We start from the raw sequence: 18,806 nt of genomic DNA on the forward strand, positions 1-18,806 counted from the left end.
CTATTCCCTTCTAGTGGGTTTATTGAAGGCAGGCAATATTGTTATCATATCGCTTATTCTCCATGTATTACGCCACTCTCCCCAATGGAGAATGAGTGTGAAATGTTATAATATTGCACACTGTCAAGACAACACGATGTCATACATCGGAGCTCAGGTGAAGATCCAATGACAAAACTTTTCTCCTGCGCATGCGCACAATCATTTTTTTGTCGGCCGGGAAAGAGAGAAGACGAGGCTAATCCAGTGCTAGGTTTAAGCACTAAGTAAATAAACTGAAAACTGAAACAAAAGGCGTGCTGAACACCTGAAAGGCTACCAAAACTTCATTATATATTCTTCATGCGTATTTGCAAGAGAAAAACATACCAATGGACATCGAAAAACTGGAAAAGAGACATGTCAGAGATGTAAAACTTCCACGCTAGTGAGTGACTGACAGTTTGTACACAAACATGGCCGCGAGGTTTGCTTCATTAAAAGCGGAAGATTTGGAGAGGATTTTGGAAGAGAAAGATGTGCTGAACACCTGAAAGGCTACCAAACCTTCACTGGATATTCTTCATGCATATTTCTCATCTCATTATCTCTAGCCGCTTTATCCTGTTCTACAGGGTCGCAGGCAAGCTGGAGCCTATCCCAGCTGACTACGGGCAAAAGGCGGGGTACACCCTGGACAAGTCGCCAGGTCATCACAGGGCTGACACATAGACACAGACAACCATTCACACTCACACCTACGGTCAATTTAGAGTCACCAGTTAACCTAACCCGCATGTCTTTGGACTGTGGGGGAAACCGGAGCACCCGGAGGAAACCCATGCAGACACGGGGAGAACATGCAAACTCTGCACAGAAAGGCCCTCGCCGGCCACGGGGCTCGAACCCGGACCGTCTTGCTGTGAGGCGACAGCGCTAACCACTACACCCCCATGGCGCCTCTTTACGCATATTTACAAGAGAAAAACATACCAACGGACATTGAAAAACTGGAAAAGAGAGCAAAAGAGGAAATATTGTCAAAGTTCTACTTGGAGGTGAGGAAAAGTGACGGAGACTTTTACAAGAGGACTTCACTCGTGGACTTCACTCAGCAAAGCCCTTTTGTTTTGAACAGCTGCAATGTAACAATTAACTACCACCAAAAGTAACTTTGAACTTGAACTGTCAACCTGGATATAGCTTGTATATAAGTTGGGTTGTTGTTCAGGTTTTTTGGACTTGTACCATTTTTATTGTTAGAACTTTGACTTTGTACATTGGATTGACAGAACATTGAATTACATTTGATCAGAATCTCATCTCATCTCATTATCTCTAGCCGCTTTATCCTGTTCTACAGGGTTGCAGGCAAGCTGGAGCCTATCCCAGCTGACTACGGGCGAAAGGCGGGGTACACCCTGGACAAGTCGCCAGGTCATCACAGGGCTGACACATAGACACAGACAACCATTCACACTCACGGTCAATTTAGAGTCACCAGTTAACCTAACCTACATGTCTTTGGACTGTGGGGGAAACCGGAGCACCCGGAGGAAACCCACGCGGACACGGGGAGAACATGCAAACTCCGCACAGAAAGGCCCTCGCCGGCCACGGGGCTCGAACCCGGACCTTCTTTCTGTGAGGCGACAGCGCTAACCACTACACCACCGTGCCGCCCTTGATCAGAATCAGCATTCAATATTGGTAAGTTACCCCCCTGTTCTTAACTTTTTGTAAAATCTATAATTGTTCCATTGAATGTGTATGTGTAATAAGAATAAGAATAATAATGGCTTTTTTTTGTGGTCTATCAGATATATTCCATTCAGCAAGCATGATACTGAACTCGTCTTCGACTTGTTCAACATCATGCTAGCTGAATGGAATATATCTGATAGACCATGAAAAAAAGCTAGCCAATATTATTATTATTATTATTATTATGCATACACACTCTTCATATCAGCATTCTTGAAGGCCAACACGAGCTTACTCGTGACTTGCTGCTGTTAGCGCAGCAGTCCAGTTGCCTTCTAGCTGGCGTAGTGTTAGCGCAGGCCAATACTAGTGCAGGCTAATGCTAGCGCAGTCAAGCCAAATATCATTATTATTTTCCCTGTGTAATTTACTTAGTAACTTTTAAAATCAACATCGACAAGTACACACAACGGAATGACCTGGCAGCCAAAATTCTCTCAAAATCTTCCACTTTTAACGAAGCAAACCTCGCAGCCATGTTTGTTTACAAACAGGCACTTGCTAGTATGGAAGTTTTACATCTCCGATGTGTCTCTCTTCCAGTTTTTCAATGTCCGTTGGTATGTTTTTCTCTCGTAAATATGCATGAAGAATATATAATAAAGTTTTGGTAGCCTTTCGGGTGTTTTATTCAGTTTCCAGTTTATTTATTTAATGCTTAAATCTAGCACTGGATTAGCCTTTTCTTCTCTCTTACCCAGCTGACAAAGAAATGATTGTGCGCATGCACAGCAGAAAAGTTTTGTCACTGGATCTTCGCATGAGTTCTGACGTGTGACGTTGTGTTGTCTTAACAACATGCAATATTATAACAATATTGCACGCTCGTGCTCCATTGGGGAGAGTGGCGTAATACATGGAGGATAAGCGATATGATATTGCATGCCATTAATAAACCTACTAGAAGGGAATAGAATATACATGTTTTTATTCCATGGAAAAAGTGCCCCTTATGTATAACAATCACTGATGTTCACTTCGCCTTCAGTGAATAATTGTTAAATAACATGTCATGTTTATCTAAGGGTTTATCAAAGCTCAAACAATGTGGTAAGTCATACTATATGCTGTGTTCTAAATATAAATCTCATTTGCAGAGATTTACTGCTGGAAATTCCTGGACAGTCCACATATTTCTTCTGCTTCTACACCCAACCCAAGTAATCCAGGTAACTTGAGTTATACATATCTTAGGTATACTGAAATGTGAAACAGAACAAAAATGCAAACTGGCTCTGAGTGTCCTAGGACTGCTTTAGAAATATTTGTTTCATTGCACAGCCATTTAATTATGGTATGCACTACAAAGAGCTGTGTGTCAACAGCGGGCTTAAAGACAGCACCAATGAATTACGGCAGGTCCACCTACATGTCTCCAAACGGTTGGGGGGCACGCCGATGCGCATGCAGCTGGCAGCATCTGGCGAGCCTGGGTGAGGGAGCAGCTGGCAGTTGGGCAACTCCAGTTGCATGAGGATGAGTGGGTTAGAGCGGGCGATGGTGTACTCGGCATGGCACAGGTCATTCTCAAGTGCCTCACACTCGTCCCTGCAGAGCTGGCGCTGCCGAGGGCCCCTCGTGCTGTCCTCGCACAGAGGGAAGACGTAGTAGCAAAACGAGGGGATGGCAAATTGCGAACACTGATCCGAGAGCTGGGTGGAGGTGCCAATCATGGTAAATGCAGCTAGGAGTGAGGAGAAGGGATGAGAGAGGTGAGGCAAAGACACCGGTACAGCATATCTGACAGTACTGGGTGGTTTTACGTGTGAGGTCAGGTTTAGCAGGCACAAAACACTTGAGAGCTCTATAAGAGTTTCTCGCAGCCAGGCATTTCACACCACTGCTTGAGTTTACAAGCTTTTCTGAATCGATACTGAAACTCATACCGAAACTTGTCATAAACCAGATTTGCAAAAACAAAAAAAAATCATAAAATCGACACGTTCTGATCATATAAATTATTTAAATGAAAACACTTAAAAAAAATAAAATAGCTGGCAGGACTACACTGTTTATTGATTTAAAAAAAAGGATACAATACTTTATATTGATAATAGGGAAAATCTAAAAAAAAATTTAAAGATGAATGTAGCGCGGACAATGCGTGGGTGGAGCACAGAGGACGGCAGGACAACGTTTGGAGGTAGTAACAGCGTATTTTATTAATAAACTTTTCAGTCTAAAAGAACTCGCAGCACCCAGACACACTCTCAGCCTCCACTCCCGGGTCGCGCTCCCTCTGCTCTCTCTCAGCCTCTTAAAATAGGGAGCGGTTTACTGGGAAAACACACACAAAACACAGGTTAATTACCGTCAGGTGTAGCGAATCTGCCACTCACCTTCCCCGGCTCCACCCTCCTGTCACAGACCGATGCTTGACCACGCCCCCGCTGCCACATACCCCCACCGCCCGACTCAGGCCGGGCGCCCGTCCGGCCCGCAGCCGACTCCCCCCCCCCCTTGACGGGAGAGGAAGTCCGCCACGACCATCTGCGCCCCCGGCCTGTGGACCACCTTGAAGTTGAAGGGTTGGAGTGCCAGATACCAACGGGTGATCCGCGCGTTGGCATCCTTCATGCGGTGGAGCCACTGGAGGGGCGCGTGGTCCGAACAGAGGGTGAAAGAGCGCCCCAGCAGGTAGTAACGGAGGGCGAGGACCGCCCACTTGATCGCCAGGCACTCCTTCTCAATGGTGCTGTAGCGCCCCTCACGCACTGACAGCTTGCGGCTGATGTATAGGACTGGGCGGTCCTCCCCCTCCACCTGCTGGGACAAAACGGCCCCCAGCCCTCTGTCCGACGCATCCGTCTGCAACAAAAAAGGGAGAGAGAAGTCAGGGGAGTGTAAGAGTGGCCCCCCACACAGTGCAGCCTTTACCTCAGAGAAAGCCCGCTGGCACTGCTCCGTCCACTGGACCGGATCTGGTGCCCCCTTTTTAGTGAGGTCAGTCAGCGGGCTGGTGACGTCCGAATAATTAGGTATAAACCTACGATAGTAGCCAGCCAGCCCCAGGAACTGTCTCACCCCCTTTTTGGTCTTGGGCCTCGGGCAGGCCGCAATCGCTGCAGTCTTATTAATTTGGGGACGCACCTGCCCGTTGCCCAAGTGGAAGCCCAGATACCGTACTTCCACCCGCCCAATCGCACACTTCTTCGGGTTGGCAGTGAGTCCCGCCCGCCTCAGCGACCTAAGGACGGCCCTCAGGTGTTGCAGGTGCCGCTGCCAGTCATTGCTATAAATGATGATGTCGTCTAGGTACGCGGCCGCATAGGTGGCGTGCGGCCGGAGGACTCGGTCCATCAGCCGCTGAAACGTAGCGGGCGCCCCAAACAGCCCAAACGGAAGTGTGACGAACTGGTGTAAGCCGAACGGTGTGGAAAAGGCCGTTTTCTCTCGGGATAATGGAGTCAAGGGGATCTGCCAATATCCCTTCGTCAAATCCAGTGTCGAGTAAAAGCGAGCCGTGCCTAGTCGATCGAGCAGCTCATCAATACGAGGCATTGGGTATGCGTCGAATTTAGACACCGCGTTGACTTTTCTATAGTCCACACAGAACCGGACCGACCCGTCGGCCTTGGGAACCAAGACCACTGGGCTGCTCCAGTCACTGTGGGACTCCTCGACGATGCCCATTTCGAGCATGGCCTGAAGTTCTTCCCGAACCACCTTTTTTTTGTGTTCGGGTAGTCTATAAGGGCGGCTACGCACTACCACCCCCGGGGGCGTCTCTATGTGGTGTTCTATGAGGTTAGTGCGACCGGGCAGGGGCGAGAACACATCCGAAAACTCGGCCTGCAACTGGGCGACCTCCGCGAGTTGGGTCGGGGAGAGGTGGTCTCCACAGGGGACCGGAGAGGTACGTGATGCCAATGACCCTTTGGGGACCTCCGGCCCCAGCTCCGCCTTCTCCGGAACTACCGACACCAACGCCACGGGGACCTCCTCATTCCAGAGTTTCAGCAGATTGAGGTGGTAGATCTGTAGCGCCCCCTCCCTGTCCGTTCGCCTAACCTCGTAGTCGACGTCCCCGACTCGCCGTGTGACCTCAAAGGGTCCTTGCCACTTGGCGATTAATTTGGAGCTCGATGTGGGCAACAGGACGAGTACCTTCTCTCCCGGAGTGAACTCTCTAAGGCGCGTGCCCTTGTTGTACAGGCGGACTTGCCGTTCCTGGGCCTGCCGCAAATTCTCCTGAGTTAGGTGGGTGAGCGTGTGGAGTTTTGCGCGCAGATCCATAACGTACTGAATTTCGTTTTTGCTCTGTGAAGGTCCCTCCTCCCAATTTTCCCGCAGTACATCTAAGATGCCGCGCGGCTTACGCCCGTATAATAATTCAAACGGGGAAAACCCCGTGGAGGCTTGGGGGACCTCTCGCACTGCAAACAACAAGGGTTCGAGCCACTTATCCCAGTTACGTGCGTCCTCACTTACGAATTTTTTAATAATATTCTTAAGGGTGCGATTGAACCGTTCAACTAAACCGTCCGTCTGTGGGTGATAAACGCTGGTGCGGATCGGCTTAATACCTAGTAGCCCATACAGTTCGCTCAGTGTTCGTGACATAAACGAGGTGCCTTGGTCAGTCAGAATCTCTTTCGGGATTCCAACCCGGGAGATGACGTGGAAGAGGGCCTCTGCAATACTGCGTGCTGAGATATTGCGAAGAGGCACCGCTTCCGGGTATCGCGTTGCATAGTCCACCAGGACTAATATAAAGCGGTACCCTCGTGTTGACCGATCTAATGGCCCAACGAGATCCATCCCAATTCTTTCGAACGGGGTCTCGATTAATGGTAGGGGGCGCAAGGGCGCTTTTGGAATGGCCGCTGGATTTACTAACTGGCATTCGCGGCACGCCGTACACCACTTACGGACGTCGCCGCGAATCCCCGGCCAATAGAATCGGGCCATTATCCGGGCGAGTGTCTTATCCTGCCCGAGGTGTCCAGCCATGGGATTAAAGTGGGCCGCCTGGAATACCAATTCCCGGCGGCTCTTTGGAATTAATAACTGGGTGACTCGCTCTTTCGTCTGAGTGTCCTGCGTCACTCGATATAATCTATCCTTCAAAATGGAAAAATAGGGGAAGGACGGGGTGGCGTTCGGCTGGAGCGTTTGACCATCGATTACTCTCACTTGGTCAAACGCGTGTCGCAGAGTCTCGTCTCGCGATTGTTCCAGTGGGAAATCCACGAGGGATTCCCCAATAGAAAGAGGAGGGGCCGGCGGCTCCTCCCCCTGTCGCGGAGGTGACGTAGACGGCTCTGCGACCGCCGCTCCAGCCAAAGCGACACCGGGACCCTCCCCCGTCAACCGGCAGGACCCACTCTTTACTAGGCGTGCCATTAAACCCCGAAATCCCGGCCAATCGGTCCCCAAGATCAAAGAGTGGGTAAGGCGAGGATTAACCGCCGCCTTCACTATAGATTTTTCCCCTCTAAAATATATGTGGACTGACACCAACGGGTAGCTGTGAATATCCCCGTGCACACACAACACCTTCACCCCTTGTGCTCCCCCCAATGCCTCGTCTTGCACCAGGCTTTGGCGGATCGAGGTCTGATTGCAGCCTGAATCCACCAACGCCTGATATGTAGCCCCTTGTACACTTACCGGTATGCGATACGCTCCGGCCCGATCGAGGGCAGCCTCTGGCGCGTCGGGGATCCGCACCACCGCCCCCACCTCCATCGCTGCACATTGTTGCTGCAGGTGGCCCGGTTCCCCGCAGCGCCAGCAAACCGGCCCGGGCCTCCCCTCTGCAACTGTGTTCTGGGGCTCACTCACCTGAGGGGGGGGAGAGACAGACACAGAAGGGAGAAACGGGAGGGCACCACGGGTGCGGCGGGCCGGCTGGGGTGGGGCCGGCCCCCGCCTCCGTGGTGGGGGAATGGGGCGAGGACGGGACACGGGAGGAGGGGGGGAAGACAGAGAGAGAGGGGGGGAAGACAGAGAGAGAGAAGAGGAGACAGAAGACGATGTCATCCGTTGTCCTGCCGCCGGTACAGCCGCCAGATGATCCTCCGCCAGTCCTACGGCCTGATCCAGCGACGCCGGGCGGTGGCACTGGACCCACTCCGCGGTTCCGGCTGGTAAGCGGGCAACGAACTGTTCCAGCGCCACCTGGTCGATGATTCCCTCGGCGTCGCGATCTTCGGCCCTCAGCCACCGCCAGCAGGCGTCCCGGAGCTGCTGGCCAAACGCGAACGGGCTGCCGGCTTCCTCCATCCGCAGCGCGCGGAAGCGCTGGCGCTGCTGCTCCGGCGTGCGCCCCACGCGCTGGAGGACGGCCCGGCGAAGGTCAGCGTAGGCCAGCCGGCGGTCGGCGGGGAGCTGTAATGCGGCCAGCTGCGCCTCCCCAGTCAGGAGGGGGAGGAGGCGCGCCGCGCGCTGCTCCATCGGCCACCCCGAGGCTTCGGCGACCTGCTCGAACAAGGTGATGAAAGCCTCGGGGTCGTCCTGCGGGCCCATCTTGGTCACAGTGAGGGGAGACGGGCCCGCGGCCGGGGCGCTGGTGGACCCCGCCGACGCGAGGAGCCGCCGGAACGCCTCTCGATCTTCCTGTTGAGCCAGCACCAGGGCTTCGAAGCGGCGCTCCTGCTCCGTTCGGAGCGTGACGAGTGCCTGGTGCTGGCTCTGCTGAGCCGTGGCGAGGGCGTGGACCAAGTCCGCGAACGGGGAGGATTCCATGGAGCTGTAGCACTGGTGCTCCACCTTTTCCCGGGTTTCGGCACCACTGTAGCGCGGACAATGCGTGGGTGGAGCACAGAGGACGGCAGGACAACGTTTGGAGGTAGTAACAGCGTATTTTATTAATAAACTTTTCAGTCTAAAAGAACTCGCAGCACCCAGACACACTCTCAGCCTCCACTCCCGGGTCGCGCTCCCTCTGCTCTCTCTCAGCCTCTTAAAATAGGGAGCGGTTTACTGGGAAAACACACACAAAACACAGGTTAATTACCGTCAGGTGTAGCGAATCTGCCACTCACCTTCCCCGGCTCCACCCTCCTGTCACAGACCGATGCTTGACCACGCCCCCGCTGCCACAATGAATATATAGCTTATTATTCTATCCACATTCACTGGATATGAGCAATCGCGTGCTCTGATTGGCTATTATTATAGTATTATTATAGACTAGGCTATCAGCTCATATACCGTTAATAGAAAAAAACCCCCAAAATAGCAGAGTGTGTTGCTCAACCAACCGAGGACGAAATAAAAACTCTACTCAAAAACATGGCTTATCTGCTCATGTACGACTCGATTTTGTGGAATAATTGTTAATCATAGTTTATTATTAGACTTTTGGCCTATAATTAATAATCATAATATGTTCCAGATTTTTCCAGGACTCTCTCAAACATTTATAAAGCAAAATAATCTGATTCACTTTCCCTTAAGTTATTCAGGCTCTGAAGGAGAGTACAGTAACACAGGAAAATAATTTAATTAAAGCCTTTTTGTTGTTGTTGTTGCTGTTATTTTCCAATGAGCTAAAACCACAGAATCTTCAGTTTAGATTCATGACATATAAATACAAATAATGTAATTATATGAAAGATTTCCAGAGAGAGAAGCAGCCGATTCATGCTGGGTTAAAGTGCATATCACGGGTAAATTCAGGAGCAAGATCAATGGAATTCTCCTATTTTATATTAAACTTTGGTCAAATATCTGTCACATTTTGTGCAATATTTTTACCTTTCGCAATACCAGAAAAATTCCGTTGAAATCAAGCCATTGACTGATCGAATTGGTCCGCCTCTGAAAAAACTTGGCATTTGGATTTCCCGGCAAACATTGATTTTCATGACGTCGCTTGCGGGACGCCGCCCTCTGAATCCTACGTCAGCGCTGGTTTGTTTATGAGAAAACGACCTGGTGGTTTTCTGCAAATTTCTTCAACATTATCACGTAATTATTAAAATGGTTAACAGATCTATCATAGGAGGGTGTAGCAACACCAATCATGATGGGATTAGTACTCATCATTTTCCAAAAGGCCGGACAATGAGAGAGAAATGGGAGCGCTTGGTGTACACAGGCTGTGCACTGAAACCGTGCAAAGCTCACGCAGCCTGCTGGCGCTTCCGCAGGTGACGTCACGAATCTGGCTCCAGACTCCCTTGGGATTTTTCCAGACGCGTTTTGTCATTTTATTTTTTTCTGCTGTAGACAGATGGCCTTGTGCAAAATTACCCTTCTGGATGAGTGTGTAAAGGGACATTCTTTCATCTTAAAAAAAAAAAGAAATTGGTCCAGAATATGCACTTTAAGGACACTTAGGAGAACCTACTTTTCTCTTACAGAGTTTTTGCCAAGAATTTCTTTATTATCAGTACTTGATTTTTGAATTAAACTCACAGTTTTAATTTACTTTCCTTCTTGTCTCTTTACAATAACTTTTGTTTAAACAAACCTGGCACTGGTTTCTTAAAGGAAAGAAAAATGCAGTTTAATCTCTTTAGCATGGCTGTTCAGAAACGCTCTGAAGTTACAGCACATGATCCTTCTCAGTGTTTGCTGGGTTTTTCACTAGTCATATTTGATGCCCATAACACATTCCATATGTCCCTGCATGAGAGTGCCCTAAGGTTAGACATGCTGGATATGTGAAGAACACACAGTGTAAAGTGAAAGACTAACATAGCAGCAATTCCCAAGGGAAGAAACAACTGGGATGTTTATCTAAAAACGTCAGACAAAATGACTTGCCTAGAAGTGACTAAGATTCTGCGAGTCACCAAAAAGGACCTAAATTAAGAACTGCTTTGAATGTGAGCCGAGATAAAGAGAGGAGAGAGAGCAACTAGATGGAGACTGTGACTAAAGTCACAGTAATTTGTGCTAGCTGACCTTTGTCAATTGAAGGTCAAGATGAAGGCCATTTTACTGAACAAAATAAAATAAGAGTGCTCCGAGAGTACAATATCCCCCACTGGCAACTACACCATAACTCTGGTAAAATGTGAATGAATTGAATGAAATTGCAATATGTGTATTACCGACATATAACAAAGAATCCTGTCAAGTTTCATGAAATTTCTCCAAAAATTGTGAGAGGAGTTGATTTCAGAAGGCGAGTACTCTTCCCAGGACGGACGGACGGACGGACATCGCCACGACATAATCTCCCTTCAGACCTTTTGGCCAGCGGGGGATAAAAATTGTGAGGGAAGTTGATTTCAGAAAGCAAGCACACTTTGATGAAATTGCCAAAGTACAAGTTTGTTAATAATCAAGGGCATAACTCTGGTAAAATTTGTCCAAATTAAACGAAATTTCAATATGCGTATAACGGTCATATAACAAAGCCTTTTGCCAAGTTTGGTGAAATTCCTCTACAAATTGTGAGAGGAGTTGATTCAGAAGAACGTACACCCTCATGAAATTGTCAAAGTACAAGTTATTTAATCAAGGATCAAAACTCTGGTAAAATTTTCACAAACAAAATTAAATCGCAATATGTGTATTACCATCATATAACAAGGGCTTTTGCCAAGCTTCGAGAAATTCGTCCAAAAATTGTGAGAGGTGTTGATGTCAGAAGGCAAGCACACCTTCATGAAATTGTGAAAGTACAAGGTTGTTAATCAAGGGCCACAACTCTGGTAAAATGCGACCGAATTGAACAAAATAACAATATGCGTACTACCGACATATAACAATGCCTTTTGCCAAGTTTGGTGAAATTGCCAATTTCAATCCAACAGGTGATGCAGAGAAGGACTGGCAGACATTTTCGGAACAAGTATATGAGGTCTCACTAGAGACATTTGGACTGAAAACCCGTAAACACCAAGATTGGTTTGACGAAAATGATGAAGAAATTCAGGTTCTCCTAAATGAAAAACAGCGTTTGTACAAGGCTGTAACAGGCAATCCAAGCATACGTCGTACTATTCAAACAAAGCTTAGGCAAATGCAGTATTCTTGGCTACCAGAAAAGGAGATACAACGCCATGCAGATAAACATGATATGAAAGGGTTCTATGATGCTCTAAAGGCTGTTTATGGACCACAGCCATCAGGTACATCTCCTATACTTGGTGCTGATGGAACCAAACTCCTTACAGAAAAGGCGGAAATATTGGACAGATGGGCGGAACACTTCGAGAAAGTTCTAAACAGACCGTCTGACATCAATGATCAAGCAATTGCCAGATTTGAACAAGTTGAAATCAACATGTCTTTAGATCTTCCACCCAACAAACATGAAGTCCAAAAGGCAATGGAACAGCTTTCATCTGGAAAAGCTCCAGGCAGTGATAATATCCCAGTAGAAATTTATAAAGCGGGGGAAAGACCCTTATTAAGAAACTTACAGCATTGCTGTGCTCCTTCTGGGAAAAGAAACAGATTCCCCAAGAGTTGAAGAATGAATTAATCATCCACTTGTTCAAAAGGAAAGGAAATCGCAGGGTATGCGACAATCACAGAGGCATCTCCCTCCTTGTGATAGCTGGTAAAATTCTGGCACGTGTGATGCTTAATCGGCTCAACAATCGTTTAGAGCATGGTTACCACCCCAAGAGTCAGTGCGGATTTCGCAAAGGAAGGGGCACCATCGATATGATATTTGCTGCATGGCAACTACAAGAAAAATGCAGAGAGCAGAACCAGCAGCTCTTCACAACATTTGTCGATCTGACAAAAGCGTTTGATTCCGTTAGCCGGGATGGCCTATGGAAGATCATGTCAAAATTTGGTTGTCCAGATACATTCATTGCTATGGTTCGGCAATTTCATGATGGCATGACAGCAACAGTCGTTGAAGATGGTGAATGCTCAAATCCATTTCCTGTAACCAATGGTGTTAAGCAAGGATGCGTTCTAGCCCCCATTTTGTTCAGCATGGTGTTTACAGCAATGCTAGCAGATGCTTTCTCAGCGGATGATCCTGGTATCAAGATCAGATACAGAACAGATGGCAGCATATTCAATATTCAGTGCCTTAAGGCAATTACCAAGGTTAAGGACACTGTACTGCGTGACTTTTTGTTTGCTGATGACTATTCTCTAAATGATCATACAGAAGCAGGAATGCAGACCACGGTGGATAAATTTTCCACTGCTTGTGACAACTTTGGTCTCACCATAAGCACAAAGAAGACAGAAGTAATGCATCAGCCAGCTCCTGGTCAACCTCAACAGCAGCCATCCATATTTCTCAAAGGAAATCAACTTGCAGCTGTCTCCAAGTTCACTTACCTAGGAAGTACACTCTCTAGTGATGCGGTTATCGATCAAGAAGTGAACTGTTGTATTGCGAAAGCTAGTGCATGCTTTGGAAGGCTTCATTCTAATGTTTGGGATTGTAGAGGTGTTAAATCTTCTACTAAGGTGAAAGTGTATCAGGCAGTAGTTTTAACCACTCTGCTCTATGGCTCGGAGTCATGGACGGTTTACGTCAGACATGCTCGACAGCTCAATCACTTTCATCTCAACTGCCTACATAAGATCCTAAAGATTAAATGGCAAGACAAGATCCCTGACACAGAAGTCCTAGCTCGAGCAAATCAGCCATCCGTTCATACTATCATCCATAAGAACCAAATTAGATGGGCGGGACATGTTACAAGAATGTCTGATGAACGCATTCCTAAGCAACTAATGTATGGAGAACTCACCATTGGGAAACACTCTCGTGGAGGACAGAGAAAGAGATACAAAGACACACTGAAACGGTCCCTTAAAGCTTTTAACATCAATCCAAGTTCATGGGAAGTAGCAGCCTCAGACAGGTCATCATGGAAAGAAGCCATCCACAAAGGAGCACAAATTGCAGAGGCAAATCGCAAGCTACATGCAGTGGAAAGAAGGCGCCTCCGCAAGCAGAGAGCTGCGGAAAACCTAGCAGTTGATCCCTGCACGTGTAGCTTATGTGGCAGATCTTTTTGAGCAAATACTGGGCTGATTAGCCACATGACACACAAATAGTAGCCTAGTAAACTAGACCCACCCGCCTAGCGGCCAAAAATATTTTTGCCTAGCGAATGGGTCTAGCCTCGCACCATATAAACAAAAACACCCCGGGCATCAAATCGTGCCCGCCAATCACAACGCAAGGTTTTTGTTTGGATTCTTTGGGCGGGCTTTTGCAGGAGTGACGACAAAGCTGCGCGACGTTGGAGAAAGCGCAACAGGAAAGATGGCTACGGCTAGTGAACAGCGCGCGTTTGACTCCGCTTTGGAATCAGTTTTAGAAGAATCAGACTTGGAGTTTTCGTTGAAACATGAGCAGGAAGAGGCTCTCCGCTCATTCCTTTTCAAGAAGGACGTTTTCGCTGTTTTGCCGACCGGCTATGGCAAAAGTCTGATCTACCAGCTGGCTCCGCTGGTAGCCAAAAGGATGGGCTAGTTTGTGCAGTACGAAGAATTAATAAACAGCTTTGAAACATTACTTTTTGATTGTTTCTTATTTTCCCGTTATTTTAAATTTAAGGGAAATTATTTCACCAAACACCACTAAATAAAAATAAAAACTCTCAAAAACAGTTTAAGCAAACCCTTGAAAAACACTTGGAAAAAAAAATGAGTGTATGTGGTACAGACTCCAAACTTGTGGTCATTATCTCCAAACTTCTTAATATCTAGAACCTGTTTATTAATTAATACGCATTTTGAAAAATTATTTATTTCAAGGTCTCCCCCACTGCTTTCTGTCGCTCTGACTACGTCACAGTCACTGTTGCGGATTGGTCAGAGCGTTGGCCTATACACACAGAGACAGTTTGAAAGACAGAGGTTTGTTCCTCCTACCCCCTTCGGAAATGTCTACGGATCGAGGCCAGACTAAATATTCACATTTAGTCTGGCTTGCCAGGCTACACAAATAGGGATTGTGGTCATCATCGACTGCGATGGATGAACAACATACAACATATGTCGGTAGTACTCATATTGTAATTTTGTTCAATTCGGTTGCATTTTACCAGCGTTATAGCCCTTGATTAACAAAATTATACTTTGACAGTGTGTTTTCCTTCTGAAATCAACTCCTATCACAATTTTTGGAAGAACACACTGTCAAAGTATGATTTTGTTAATCAAGGGCTATAATGCTGGTAAAATGCAACTGAATTGAACAAAATTACAATATGAGTACTACCAACATTGTGACGCCTCACCGAATCCAGGGACACATGTCGGCCGAAACGAATCCGAGATAATCGCAAAAGAAGCATTTTTTTTCGAAATTTGTGATTTTTGTTTTTTTCCATCATGTGCAAGTTGAGATCTTGAAGAATGCAATCAGTATTTCAGATAATAGATTGTTTTGTTGGAAAAGCATACATTTTTTGTTGCAAATTGTCTCGTTTTTGTCAGGACTGTAGCCTGCTGGGGGGTGTGGGTAAATTACCATATGGGCCATTCACATGATGATTTAAGTCTTTTGTTTTTTTTTCGCGAATCAGCTGTATGATACGAGCTGAGCTCGTGGCTACTTAAGCTGCATACAGGCGTGTAATTTCACTATGGAATGAGCAAGCTAAACAGAGCGCAGAGGAGCTGAAACACCGCGAAGCAAACAGACACACGGTTTTTACATCGGAGATAACCATTTCTAGCAAAAAAACCCAACCAAAAGGAAGCTAGGATTACATTCCATCGGAGGCATTGATGTATGCAAAGCGACGTTTCTCTTTCTGATGGGGTAAGTTTATTAATCTAAGGCTGTGTGGTTATTTTTGCATGTAACGGAGAGTGTTGTGGTTTGGTTAAGCCTAGGTCACAACCGGACGTACGATTTTTTGGCTGTGTGATTTTTGGCGTTTCCCAAATCACTGCGTTTTTTTTTTGTTGTTGTTCATGGAGAAAGACGCGCGTTGGCCGTAAGTTTGTCTTGCAACCTGAAAAAAACGTAAGCGCCCGTAGAGTTTGTTTGACATGACAACGAACCTCTGCGGCTGGTCTGCGGCTCGAAAATCAGCACATCACACGCGCGCTCTCGTGCGTTTCACACGCGCCCTCCGTGCGTTTCTTGCGTTTTTTGCATGTAGACCGGCCGTAGGAGCACGTACAGCCGGTTGTGACCGAGGCTTTACATGAAACTAGCGTTGTGTTAGTTGTGTCATCATCGTGCTATCTTTCTTACGGTGTGAGTAATTTTTCAACCACAAAACGTTAAAGTATACTTTAGGACTTATTTTTGTACTTCATAATTGTGTTGGGCATACTTTGCATGGAAGGAAAATTGACGTGGTGATCTTTGTTTACACGAAAGTAGTATCGTGCTAGCTCGTAGGGGGTAGAGCTTTCCTTAATATCATGCAAATGAGCAGCATTATGTGCCCGCCCTACACCCAGAGTAGCTGAGATGGAAAACTTTGAGGGCGATTTTCTCCCTTTTCTGTTTTAAGAGGTATACACTTTCAAAAGGCCACACATTCTTCAAATATTGTCAGATCTCCACATGGAAGGCATCATTGGAAAGCTTAGAAACTGCACTTTCTGAATCTGTCAATAGCTCAAAATGCCCCCGGGCGAACATGTGTCCCTGGATTCTGGATTTGGGCACATATAACAATGCCTCTTGTCAAGTTTCGTGAAATTCCTCCAAAAATTGTGAGAGGAGTTGATCTCAGAAGGTGAGTATCCTTCCCGGGACGGATGGACAGACATCACCACAACATAATCCCCCTTCGAGCCTTTCGGCCAATGGGGGATTAAAAAAACTGATTGAAAAAATCATGAAAATTGACAGAGTTATAAGTGATTGAAAATAGCCAGTTTTTCATGGATCATTCCACGTCAGTGATCCAGATCAGCACCAAAAATCATAGCAATGTAATTCAGCCAAGAGGTATTCTGCATGTGAAATTTGGTGATGATTGGTTGAAAACTGAGGGAGAAATAACATCCTAAAAAATGATGAGAGAAGAAGAAGAAAGTAGAAAGATCCTGAGTGAGAGTAACAATTTGCACCAGTGCTGCTCACGCAAATTAACAATTTCCAGCTGGCGAATGCAAACTAACTAACTAACTAAATAAATAAATCAGAAATGATCTGAAAATAAATTAAAATACGTATGCTCAGTGCTGAAAACGATTATCACTTACCTGTGATGCGGTTTTCACTTTCACCTTGCATCTGTAGAGACTTGACATAGATGCTCCTGTTCCCGATAAATCTTGCACATGCGATGCCTCGGTATGGCTGACAGAAACCCTTCTCATGGGTCCTGAGAAACATAAAACAAAAGACCTTTATTAAATCAATAAATGGTATTCTTCAATATATCTTACACATAATTAGGTTAATACAGTAGTTTGTATCTTATACATGGCTACATTTGGACTGTAATCAGATTGTGGTATTATAGAACAGAAAAACCGTATAATCATATGAGAGTAAAAGCTTTGAATCAAAATATTAGTATCAGGGCAGTATTAAGATTCCGTATGAAGACTCGTATTTCTTGGCAGTATGACACATGAAATCGAAATATGTTCCAGATGAGCAGTCTCACTTGTGGGATCTATACAGAATCCCAGAATCAACCACAGTTATGCTTAATTGTAACAAACCCAAAACATCAGGAACGTTATTGCCAGCAGACAGACATGCAAAAATTGATTATCAGCATCAGCCCATTTAAACACGAATATCCCTGCAGAGCGGAACATGAACTACTACATCCAAAGCTGCGGATTTAAACCTCAGGAAGGGATACATGGACTCGCTGACTTTTTTGTCCCGACATTAGAATGTTAGGAACAAATCCGAGTTCTCTAACAGACTAAATTACAGAAGTAGCATTCTTTTTTTGTCATTAGTTTGAGTGTTGAAAATATCTACAAACAGACATTTAGTGACAAGGTCAATGTTCTCCATGATATTTAACTTCATGTTAACAAATTACATGGGGGCAGGCATGGCCTGAAGGTTCGAGAAGCAGCAAAGGGTCACCGGTTCAATTCCCGTGACTGACAATAAAAATGTCAGGGGAGTGAGTGAGTAGTGAACAGCACTCCTTCTGCATCATGGCTGAAGTAACCTTGAGCAAGGCACCTAACCCCCAACTGCTTCCTGGGCAGCTGTCAGAAACAGTCTACAGGAGTAGTCTATTTCTCTCCCCCAAGATACAATCTACACTAATGTACCTCCCAGGGCTCATTATTGGACCTCAAGGTAACTAATGGCCCTTTTCCACTACCCTTTTTCAGCTCACTTCAGCTCGCTTCAGCTCACTTCAGCCCGACACGGCTCGCGTTTCGACTACCAAAAACCAGCACGACTCAGCTCGTTTCAGCCCTGCTTAGCCCCTAAAACTCGCACCGTTTTGGGGTAGGGCTGAAGCGAGCCAAACCGTGCTGACTGAGGTTGGGGGCGTGAGCAGACACTCCCCTGTGCACTGATTGGTGAGGAGGCGTGTCCTCACATGCCCACACACGCCCCGCGAGCGCGCTGGGATCTGTAAACACCGCAAACCCGGAAGAAGAATAATTATGAATTACGAGAATTTCTGAAGCCTTATGCGCCTCGCCTCATCTATACGCTCTTGCCAGTATCTGTTGGCGTTGTCAAGCCACAGCACCAAGACCAGCAACACTAACGACTCCATGTCCTCCATGTTTATTGTTTACTATCCGGGTCGTGAGACTACCGCTGAAAAGCTCACTGAATCAGTGACATACAGAGCATCGTGGACGAGTTCGCGGAGCGCAAGGCTCGTCGTATGCCCTTCAAATAATGCGCGCAGTAGGCTATTGATGTTTTATTATGAGCCATGTACAGTATGTCGCCGAATGTTTTTTTGTTTCTGAGTTACATGTTCGTTTGAAGGACTTAATGTACAAAATAACATAGTTGCACCCCGGAGTGTTGAAATTGGTAAACACAGTGCATTCAGTGAGGTTTGCACCGCCCTCCTTTTATTTCTGACTCTTCCTGTCACTGCTGCAACCTCTGAGCGCTCATTCGTATGCCCTTCAAATAATGTGCGCAGTATAGGCTATTGATGTTTTATTATGAGCCATGTACAGTATCCTAATGTTTTCTGTTTCTGAGTTACATGTTCGTTTGAAGGACTTGATGTACTAAATAACATAGTTGC

General features: G+C 46.5%; 1 protein-coding gene across 2 annotated transcripts in view; it reads right to left on the bottom strand.

Moving 5' to 3' along the window:
* ror2 (receptor tyrosine kinase-like orphan receptor 2) overlaps nucleotides 1-18,806 on the bottom strand; it is a 193,379-nt gene that overhangs the window by 4,368 nt on the left and 170,205 nt on the right. For both annotated transcript variants that reach the window (XM_060909142.1, XM_060909141.1), the window contains exons 5-6: nucleotides 16,810-16,931; nucleotides 3,113-3,427 (exon numbers count right to left, since the gene is read on the bottom strand). In XM_060909142.1, coding sequence (XP_060765125.1) covers nucleotides 3,113-3,427; nucleotides 16,810-16,931 — 437 coding nt within the window. The remainder of the gene's footprint in view (nucleotides 1-3,112; nucleotides 3,428-16,809; nucleotides 16,932-18,806) is intronic.

The sequence above is a fragment of the Neoarius graeffei genome, chromosome 25 (genome assembly GCF_027579695.1).
Source record: "Neoarius graeffei isolate fNeoGra1 chromosome 25, fNeoGra1.pri, whole genome shotgun sequence".
Lineage (NCBI taxonomy): Eukaryota > Metazoa > Chordata > Actinopteri > Siluriformes > Ariidae > Neoarius > Neoarius graeffei.